Source organism: Rattus norvegicus, chromosome 5, assembly GCF_021556685.1.
Source record: "Rattus norvegicus strain SHRSP/BbbUtx chromosome 5, alternate assembly SHRSP_T2T, whole genome shotgun sequence".
In the NCBI taxonomy this organism is placed as follows: domain Eukaryota; kingdom Metazoa; phylum Chordata; class Mammalia; order Rodentia; family Muridae; genus Rattus; species Rattus norvegicus.
In genome coordinates this window covers 128,911,054-128,922,265 of record NC_141538.1, presented here as the reverse complement: position 1 = coordinate 128,922,265, position 11,212 = coordinate 128,911,054, and the positions used below count along the sequence as shown (strand labels likewise).

The following is an 11,212-nucleotide window of genomic DNA, read 5'->3' as shown; positions in this document are numbered from 1 at the left end:
GTTAAAATTTGAAGAATGAGGGTAACTACGGCAGTCTCCTGGAGGTTAGGTTTAAATCTCTTCCAAAGCAGAAAAAAAGCGAATCCCTGTGAGAGGGCGTTGGCCCCTTTAAGGGTTGGTGTTCGGGAAAGGGAGTTTACGCTGAGAAGGGGCGGAGTCTGAAGGGGGTGGGATCACCGGGGGGCGGGGCAAGGCAGGCACGGGGAGAGGGGCGGGACTTCTAGGGGGCAGGGCGCGGTAGGCTCGGCGAGAGAGGGGCGGGACCTCGCGTGGGGGGAGGCGGGGCGCAGCAGGCGCGGCGAGCGAGGCGGAGTCTGAGTTTCGGTCAGGCTGCGGCAGCGGCTGCTGTAGTTCAGAAGAGCGAGGCCGAGGCCTGGGCCCAGCCCGGAGCCGCTGCCTGACCGGAGCCACCTGGAGCCCCCGCGCCGGGTGATCTTAGCGGCGGGCTCGGGCTCGGCCGGCAACCACACGCAGGACCGAGGCTGCATGCCGGAGGACCAGGCCCACACAGCCATGGTAAGCTAGCGCGGCCTGTCCCCCTCCTCCCCCCTCCCCCCGGGCTACCGCCGGGCAGCCGTCTCACTCTTCTTCCCGCACCCTTGGCCTCTGCCTCCTCCGGCTTGCGTTTCCCATCCACCAGCTGGAGCAAACACCTTTAGGAGACATCCCTTAATCTCCCTTCTCTCCGGTGACACCCTTTTGTCCCCCGGTGACAGCCTCCTTCGCATTCTCCTCGTCCCCCCTCCCTGTCCTTAACCCTCGCCTTTCTCCTCAACCATTTTACCTTTCTCCTCTATGGTCGTTAATCTCTTCCCACCCCACACTTTTCGTTCTCACACTTTGCTTCCTTTCCCTCCTCGATCCCCTTCACCCTTCTGTCTCCAGCGCCCCTTCTTCCCCTTGGTCCTCGACCATCCGCATTTCCTCTGTCGCTCGTCGGATGTCCTCCGTCGCCGGCTCACACATCTGTCCCCATTTCCTTCTGCAGGCTTCAGGGGGCTAACTAAGCAGGAGCAATTTGAAGGCAATTGCTTCCCAGGAGCTGTTGGGCGGGCACATACAGATTAGTAGTCTTTCTTTCCCCTTTCTGTTTTGGAGTGGGGAAGTGAGGGGAGATTGGCGGTATGGAAGATTAGTCTGGAAGCGTTACTACCTAGTGTCATTGCAAAAACCGGAGTGAGGTGTGTTATAGAGTACATCTTGAAGCCTTTTGCCATCATCAGGCCTTTTGACAGAAATAGTGAAAAAGGTTGTGAAATTTTTATTTTGAATGCGTTTTCATGTGGAGTTACTGTTTGGGAAATTAAAAATCTCTTGTATTTTGCAGGCTTGACAGTTGTTGCTCAGAACACATGATTTGTTTTTTGTTAGGCAGAGACCAAGGGCATTTGAGGTCTGAATATCAGGTTGGCAGTCAGATTGTGACAGTCCTTCGAATACCTTCCTTCTAAAGGTTGTATTTGTTTTGCCCTTTCTGCCCTCTCTTGGAGAGACCCTTTCTTTGCAAATTTTCCTCTGCTTCAAAATGGCTGTGACTACAGCCCTCTTTTGAAGTGAGTTACCCGTGTTTTGCAGTGTATATATTGAAAGCATTGTTCCATCATATACAATTGGCTAAATTTTGATCTCTGGGAGGAATAATACATTCTAGTCAAAAAGACTTCCTGCTAATCATAGTTTCCTAGTTTGTATTTCCCTCTATCTGGTTTTTAGGAAGGTAACTTACTATCTGGTTATTTAACCAGGAAACCCTCCCTCCCTCCCTCCCTCCCTCCTTCCCTCCCTCCCTCATGGACTCTGCCTCTTCTCTATTGTCTTTCCCCAGTGATTTCGGCTCTCAGGCTCTCACTTGTAACTGCTCTCACTGTGTGCTGATCTGCTCCTTCCCATGTTAGAGTCAGGAAACAACTGGGCCTTCCTTAATTCCCTTTAGTCCCAGTGCCCAGGTCAAGTAGACACTTGGATGATTTGATTTAGATCTCATTTCCTTACCTGACAAATGCAGTCTCTCACTGAAATGTGAGGTACCCGGCAATCTACTCAGGGCGAGCTGAAGCATATTTTGGTGCAGAAAGGAGTAGAGTAAGATGTAGCAATGACTCCAGACTAGAGGGCCATCTTGCTGGAGAAGGTTGCAGGCTGTTAGACTTTTGGCCTTTCCACCGACTGAATGAGTATAGAAAGAGGACTGGGATTCAAAGAATCATTTGAGCTGGGCCTGAATGATGGACCATTTGGGAAGGAAGGAAGAAGACTTCATCTCAAGTGTGAAAGATATGTTGTGAAAAGTTGGGTACTCCTTCAGTCCCACCACTGGGGAGGCAGAGACAGCTGGATCCTTGGGGTCAGCCTGCTCTAGAGAGTTCTAGAAGAGCCAGGGCTACAAGAGAGACTGTTTCTGGGGGAAATGATTTATAGTGAAGGATTACATGTTTACTACCTGGAAGGATGGAAGAAATAGGATGTGGTGAGAAAGGAATTGTCTTAGTCCGCTAGGTTGCTGTAACAAAACACCATCAGTTGGCTAGCTCATCACAAACTTTATGAGCTTTGGAGCAGAGACAACCCAGGGACAAGGACCAGCACATATATTGTCTGTTTTCTTCCTTTGAGAGTGTGTATAGAGATGGCCATATGTGCTCATGTGTGTGTGTGCATGCGTGTGGAGGCCAGAGTTGTTGTTTTTAATATTTTGGATTTTTTTTTTCTTTTTCTTTTTTTCGGAGCTGGGGACTGAACCCAGGCCCTTGCGCTTGCTAGGCAAGCGCTCTACCACTGAGCTAAATCCCCAACCCCAATATTTTGGATTTTTAAAAGATATGTATGAGTTACTTGCCCGTGTATATGATGTGTACTACACGTGTGCCTGGTGCCTGTGGAGGTCAGAAGAGGGTGGCAGGTCCCTTGGAACTGGAGTTATGCATGGCTGTAAGCCATTATTTGGGTATTGGGAACTGAGCCTTGGTCTTTGAAAGAGCAACAAGTGTGCTTTAACAGCTGAGCCATCTCTCCAACTCCCCTTATTTGTGTAGTTTTTTGAGACGGGATCCTTTACTGGATCTGAAGCTTGCCCATTTGACTAGACTGGCCTGGTCAGTGAGCCCCAGGGACCTGCCTGTCCCTGTCTCCCAGCACCTGGGTTACAGGCGCACATTGCTGTGCTGAGCTCTTGTGTGTGTAGGGAGGACCCAAGTGCTCTCAAGGGAGGCGTTTATATTTCCCTAGCTCCTCCTTTCTCTCCTACAGCAGAGCCTCAGTGTAGGCTGGTTTAAAACTCACAGTGTAGATAGTGGAGGACAATCTTGAACTCCTGATCCACTGCCTCAGCCTCTCTAGTGCTGAGATTTTAGGTATGTGCCACAATGCCTGGTTTATGTAGAGCTGTATATTGAACCCAGACCCTTGTGCATGTTAGGCAAGGAGTCTGTCAGCACAGGCATTCTGAGTTCCCCGTTTTGGTTTAAGACAGTCATGTTACATAGCTCTACCTTGTCATGTGGGACTGGCTGGGCTCCGACTGAAGGGTGTCTTCCTGCCACAAGCCTCCCGAGTGCTGGCATGCGCCACCATGCCCAGTGTCTAGAGGGAATTTTTGCCCTGGTTCATAGATGGCATGTTTTCCCTGTATCTCCTGGGACAGAGGAGGAAGGCTCTTCTCTGGGGCCTCTTTTTTTTTTTTTTTTTCTTTTTTTCCCCGGAGCTGGGCCTGAACCCAGGGCCTTGTGCTTGCTAGGCAAGCACTCTACCACTGAGCTAAATCCCCAACCCCATGGGGCCTCTTTTATATGAAAGCACTATTCTCATTCAGACAGGTGATCTAACCACTTTTCCAAAGGCCCCACCTACTTATACATCATCTTACAGGCTAGAATAAGTATTCAACATATGAATTTGGGAGAAACACAGCAGATAATTGGGAATTATTGTGTTTTAAACTTCATATTCAGCTAACTAGAGTTGTTCTTGTTTGTTAAATATGTACACAGAGTAAGTATGTGGGAAGGGTGAAGAGGAGAGTAGTAGCCCATTGTGGGCTGGAGATTACTAACAGGGGCTGCGTTTTGTTTTTCTTGCAGTAGTTTAATATATTTAGCAAATAGTCAGATGATTGTTACAAAGCTTCGTATTATACATTTTCAAGTGTTATGGTGCATTTTGAATACTTGATATATTTAAGGCAGAGGTTTTCAAAGTTTACTGTGAATCAGGGAGGACTTGCTTGGCTGCCTACTGCAGATCTTGATCTATTACATTTGGAGTTGAGCCTGAGAGTTGGCGTTTCTCTCAAGAACTGATATAAGTATAAGACTGATACTTGAGATTTAACATGCAGCCCTGACCTTCCACTCATCCAACAGTGTTTCTGGAGTGCCATCTGACTGTGTTTGCACAGGGAATATGGACAAAACAGGTGTGGTCCCTGCCTCCTCATATCTCTATGTATATAGAGTAGTTTTAACTGTGAACAGTTTTAACATACTTAAACATGTGCTGTGAAAGACAAGGTAGCATCACGGAATATGGTAGTCAGTGGTGGCTTTGGAGAGGACCCTTGTTTCAAGTGGAGTCTTGAGGAATTACATTTGAAGAGTTCTGTTGCAAAGACACAGTATAGTCAGGAGGAACCACATGTGCACTTGACTTTCCTTCCAAGAAATTCAGGGAAATCCTGATGGTCCTGCCTACTCCTCAAAAGATGAAGAACAATAACAACAACTCCTGGGTCACACCCATCCTATTAGCAGCTCACACAATACATTGGCTGTCATTTTTTTATTTCTAGCAGTTATTGGTTAGAGTCTGTCTCATCTTCAGGTATACAACAGTGATGAAAGCGGATCTCTGAGTTCAAGGCCAGCCTGTACTACAGAGTGAGATCCAGGACAGACAAGGCTACACAGTAAAACCATATCTGAAAAAAAATAACAAGACTTGGGCTGGAGAGATGGCTCAGCGGTTAAGAGCACTGACTGCTCTTCCAGAGGTCCTGAGTTCGATTCCCAGCAACCACATGGTGGCTCACAACCATCTGTAAAGGGATCCGATGCCCTCTTCTGGTCTGAAGACAGCTACAGTGTACTCATATACATAAAAAAATAAATAAATCTTTAAAAAAAAATAACAAGACCAAAAAAGCCCCCCCTCCAAAAAAAAAAACCAAACAAACAAATCAAAACCAGAAAACAACCACAACAACAAAATGGGTGCAGTGGAGCATCCCTTTAATCAGGAGGTAGAGGCAGGAGGATCTCTGCCAGTTCAAAGCCAGCCTGGTCTACATATCGAGTACCAGGGCAGTCAGGACTACAAAGAAAGCCCCTGTCTCACAAACAAAAACCACTCCGAATAGAATGTTGAAGAACACTTGATGTTCTTCCAGTGGACCCAAGTTCAATGCCCAGAACCTGTATCAGGTGGCTCACAGCTACTGTAACCCCAGCTCCAGGGAATACCTCTGGTCTCTACAGACACCAGCATTTACATGCACATACTCACACTGACATACGTAATTAGAAATAAAAATGAATCTTAAAAACAGAGGGGAGGGGTTGGGTATTTAGCTCAGTAGGCCCTGGGTTCGGTCCCCAGCTCCGAAAAAAAGAAAAAAAAAAAAACAACAAAAATCACAGAGGGGATATTGGGAGAAGGAGGAGAGATATGGACAGGGGAATATGGAGTGGAGGGAGGGCCAACAAAACTAAAAGTACAATAGTTCCTCAAAGGATACTGGGAAGAAATCTCTTAGGGGTTCAGAGTGCTTTTGATGCTGCTCCAGGGTTTGGTCCTCAGTATCCACATCTTCTGGCTTACAATCTCTTATAACTCCAGCTCCAGAGGCTCTGATGCCCTCTTCTGGCCTCTGGCTGCTCTAGGCACCCGCACTCACATCCACATATTCCCAGATGGATGCACATAATTTAAAATAAGTTAGAAACAATAATATAATAGCTCGAATGTGAAATGTCTTCCATGTGCTCTTGTGTTTGAAGTTAACTGACCTGGGGAGTGCATTGCCACAGGGAAGGACTTTTGAGTAGTAGCTGGGCCTGGCTCAGGCCTTAGCCCTTTGCTGTCTAACTGCCAGTGGGATGGGTGGGATGTAACCAACTGCCTCACTTCCGCTGGCATGCCGTTCTCACCATGGAGGAATGGATGAACTTGGAGCCAGAATAAATCCTTCCCTTGAGTTGCTTTTGTCAGGTAGTTCTGGCACGAGGACGAGAAATGCTGAACATCAAGAGGGTAGAGGCACAGCTGCTGTGTTCCTAAGCTCATGCTAGCTCTGATTACTTGAGTTACGAGGTCTATTCAAGATTGAGCTAATCAGGACTCTGTCGTGGAGAAGGGAGAAGCTCATGGGTCCGTCCTTCCCTGGTATGAAAACAGAAGAGGGGCTACTAGGAGGAGAAGGGGATTGGTGGGAAGGGGCAAGAGAGACTAATAAGGGAGGAGCTGGGGATTGGTGCATGCCTTAGTCTCAGATGACAGTGGAGGATCAGGAGTTCAGAGTCATGCTTGGTCACTCTTGAGGTCTCTCCCTCAAAAAGCAAAACAGAATAACAAAAGTCACTAGTAGGCTAGGTAGAATGTGTTCTAGAAACTGAGTTTGGCATTGAGGGTGTGCTAGATGGAACCTGTGACCTTGAGCCATGTTAAGTTCCCTGCTATCTTAAACAGCTTGATGCTGTTTGCTACCTTTGTGAGATGGGCTCTTGCTGTATTGTCCAGGCTGGACTAGAAATGGTAGATCAGGAGATCTCTGCCTCACTCTCTCTCAGGTGCTAAGACCACAGGTGCAGCCACTGTACCCAGGTGGAAAGGCTGTGGAGTACTGTTACATTCGAATGGAATGGGGGACATCTATTGTTCAGTTGAGGCAATAAATGTGTAAACTCTCACTGTCACCATGTTATAATAGCGACTTATTTAAAATTACTTATTTTTAAATGATATTGTTTATTCATGTGTTGAGTATATGTCTGGAGGTCAAGTGACAACTTACAGTAGTCCTTTCCTCCCACCAGTGGAGCTTGGGGATTGAACTCAGGTCCTTAGGGACAAAGGTTGTCTTTCAGCAAGTGCCTTTACTTAGTGATTTAAATCGGAGGAAAGCATGTAAGAAAAATAATTGCAAGGACCTAGTATACCACTCTTTGGCTAAGTGTGTTTTCTGTAGTTACCTTACTGTGGCATCAGTGAGGGCAGATTGCTGATACTTTTGGAATTTTCCTAATTCTTAGTTTCTTATAAACTGCCTTTAGGGGTTTATTAAATTATTAAAAATAGTATACCACTAATTCCAGTATTTGGAAGGAACAAGAGGATCTTGAGTCAGCCTGGACTACATAGTGAAAGCCATGTCTCAAAAAAATTAAGGTTGGGAGTGTCACTCAGTCGAAGAGCACTTGGTCAGCATGTGCAAGGCCTGGCGTTAGACTCTCCAGGACCACAAAACAACTAATGATACATTTAGTAAAATTCTGTATTTAGGGCTGGAGAGATGGCTCGGTGGTTAAGAGCACTGACTGCTCTTCCAGAGATCCTGAGTTCAAATCCCAGTAACTACATGGTGGCTCACAACCATCTGTAATGAGATCTGTTGGCTTCTTCTGGTGTGTCTGAAAACAGCTACCGTGTACTTATATATAATAAATAAATAAATCTTTAAAAAAATCGGTGTTTATTAGAGTTCTTGCGAAAGTCATGAATTAGAGTATTAGCGTTTCTTTTTTTTTTTTTTTCCGGAGCTGGGGACCGAACCCAGGGCCTTGCGTTTGCTAGGCAAGCACTCTACCACTGAGTATTAGCGTTTCTTTTTTTTTTTTTTTTTGGTTCTTTTTTTTGGAGCTGGGGACCGAACCCAGGGCCTTGCGCTTCCTAGGCAAGCGCTCTACCACTGAGCTAAATCCCCAACCCCGAGTATTAGCGTTTCTTAACTTTATTACATTTTGTTTGCTTTTAAAGATTGTTTTTTGGTAGCTGGACCCATTGGTACACACTTTTAACCTCGGTACTCTTTGAGGCAGAGGCAGGCAGGCAGGAATAAAAAAATGTTTTGTAGCATTGAATATTAAACTCAACTTTGTTCCAAGGCAGGTGCTCTACCTCTGAGCCATACTCCTGTCCCATGGATTGCTGATAACACCTTTATTGTCCTATAATAGCTGAGTATAGATTATATGAAGTATTAGTCATCCTGTAAAAATGCACAGAAAAATTACACTTATGTATAGGGAAGCTAAGGATAACTTTAACAATGTTCTTTTAGTCCTGGCTGCCCTGGAACACAGAGATCTATCTACCTGCCACTGACTCCCAAGTACTAAGATGAAGGATGACCTCCTCCACCACCCAACCCAGCAGTGTTCTTTTAAATCATTTATTTATTTATCTTTATTTGGAGTAGAGTAGCAGGGTGTGGATAGGCCTGCAGAGGTCAGAAGAAGGTGTGCATATTCCCCGGAGCTACAGTTACAGGTGGTTGTAAGCTGCTCAGTATAGGTGCTAGGAGTCAAACTCAGGTCTTTAGAAAAACAGCAAGTACTCTTAATCACTGGGCTATTGCCTGGGACCAAATACACTTCCCTTTTCTTTTCTTTCCTTTTCTTTTCTTTTCTTTCCTTTTCTTTCTTCCTTCCTTTCTTTCTTTCTTTCTTTCTTCTTTTTTTTTAATTTATTTTATTTACATAAGTACACTGTAGTTGTCTTCAGACACCAGAAGAGGGCATCAGATCCCATTACAGATGGTTGTGAGCCACCATGCGGTTGCTGGGAATTGAACTCAGGACCTGGAAGTCATTGCTCTTAACCGTTGACCCCTCTTTTTTCTCTTTTTGGGGGGTGGGGCAGGGGAAAAGACTCGCTATCCCTTTGGCTGACCTAGAGCCGAGAATGTAGACAGGCTGGCGCACAGACCCAGAGCTCTGTCTGTTTGTCTCCAGTGTTAGGATCAGAGGCACGTGCTGTCATGCCCACCTAACAATGTTTAAGGTTATTATCGAGTCTCAAGAACACATCTTTGGCACCTTCTGAATAAATAATACTTTCCTAAGGCTTCGAAGTATGAAATAGTTAGATCTAGACCTTGTCACATACATGTAAATGCCTTGTTATAAGACAGGGCAGAGCTGGACATGGCAGGACCTGTAATCACAGGATTAGGAGGCTGAGGATCAGGAGTTCAAGACCAATGACATGGGGAGTTGGAGAAGGCCAGCATGGTGGTGCCACAGGAGACCTTATCTTACAAAAACAAAACTTGACCTGGAGAGATGGCGCATTGGTTAAGAACAGTTGTTGTTCTCACAGAGCACCTAGGTTCGATTCCCAGCACCCACATGGTGGTTCACAACTAACTGAACTCCAGTTCCAGGGGATCCTATGGCCTCTTCTGACCTCTGAAAGCAGCAGGAGTGCTTGTGGTGCACACACATTCATGCAAATAAAACATATAAAATGAATAAATCTAAATAAAAAACAAAACAGCAAAAACCAGATGGTGGCTGGGAGATGGCTCATTTGATGAGTGCTTACTTAGCATGTGAGCATGAGGACTCACTCAGTCTTGAGCCCCAGCACCCCTCTGAAAAGCTGGCCACCGTGGCTAGCACCTGTCCTCCCGCTGCTGGGGAAACAGAGGGAGGAGGATCACCAGAACTTTCATCTGTCTGCAGTGGGCTCCAGATTCAGTGAGAGACCTTTTTTTAAAAAAATAATGTTGAGGGCTTTTAAAGTGGGATTTAAAAAAAATGGATTATTGAATTAAAACTTAACAAAAGGGGAAAAAAAGATTTCTAAGAGAGAGGGAAGGTGAGAGGATTCATTAAGTGAGGGTACTTGCCACTGAGCCTGATGACCTCAGTCCGGTCCCTGGGATTCGCCTGGGGAGTTCCAGGCAAGCCAGGGCTACATAGTAAGAACTTTTTCTTTCTTTTTTTTTTTCTTTCTTTTTTTTTAAATTTTATTTTATTTTATTTATTATATATAAGTACACTGTAGCTGTCTTCAGATACACCAGAAGAGGGCATCAGATCTCTTTACAGATGGTTGTGAGCCACCATGTGGTTGCTGGGAATTGAACTCAGGACCTCTGGAAGAGCAGTCGGGTGCTCTTGACCGCTGAGCCATTGTAAGAACTTTTTCTTTTTCTTTTCTTTTTTTTTTTTTTTTTCCTTTTTTCTTTTTTTCGGAGCTGGGGACCGAACCCAGGGCCTTCCGCTTGCTAGGCAAGCGCTCTACCACTGAGCTAAATCCCCAACTCCGTAAGAACTTTTTCTAAGAACAAGAACGACACTGTCTGGTAAGATGACTTAGCTGGTCAAGGCATCTGCCGTGCAAGCCTGGCAGTCTGTGTTTGATCCTAGGGATCCATGCAAAGGGGAGAGGGGAGACTGACTCCAAAGTCGTCCTGTGACTTCTGCACAGGCAACATGGCACATGCATCCCCCCTCTCCATACACCATGCAGACATACGAAACAGTAGTAACAGGCTGATGTGGGTTAGCTGGGAGAGTGCCTGCCTAACCCAACATGTAAGACATTTTGAGTTAGATTTCATAGCACTTAAGAAGCCAGGTATAGTGCGTGCATACCTTCCCCCCCAAACAACAAAACCCAAAGGTTTGGTAGGTGTGGTAGCACACACCTTTCATCCAGTGCTAGGGATGCAGAGGCAGGCAGATGTTGATGAGTTTGAGTCCTTGGTCTACAATAGAGAGATCCAGGATAACCAGGGATATGTAGTGAAGCCCTGCCTTTAAGAACAACACATTTTTCCAAAGGATTTCATGGCCCTTGATTTATGCTGATAAATACCTTTCATGAAGCACTTGGAAGGACAACTGGGAAGATGGCTCAGTGGGTAAAGGGTCTGTTGTGTTAACATGTTGTGCTTGAGTTCACGCACTTCCGAAGCACCCATGTCAATAGCTGGGCGTGGTTCTCTGGGCTGTAATCCTGGTGCCCATGGGAGGAGGTGGGCAGATCCCCTGGCGCTTATTGGCCAGCCAGTCTAACAAGTTGATGGCTGGGTAATAGCCCTCGCTGTCCTGGAAGTCACTCTGTAGACCAGGCTGGCTTTGAACTTAGAGATCCACCTGCCTCTGCTTCCCACACGCTGGGATTAAAGGTGTGAGCCACCACTACCTGACCTGCAAGTTGATGTTTCTTAGGCTTAGTGAGAACCCTGTCTCAAAACATAAGATGACAAGGG

At 46.0% G+C, this 11,212-nt stretch overlaps 1 protein-coding gene across 1 annotated transcript in view; it reads left to right on the top strand.

The window, feature by feature from the left end:
• Nucleotides 1-312: 312 nt before the first annotated feature.
• Zyg11b (zyg-11 family member B, cell cycle regulator) overlaps nt 313-11,212 on the top strand; it is a 57,033-nt gene continuing 46,133 nt past the window's right edge. Inside the window, 1 exon segment of the mRNA NM_001426994.1 lies at nt 313-516. Coding sequence (NP_001413923.1) covers nt 487-516 — 30 coding nt within the window. The 5' untranslated portion in view covers nt 313-486.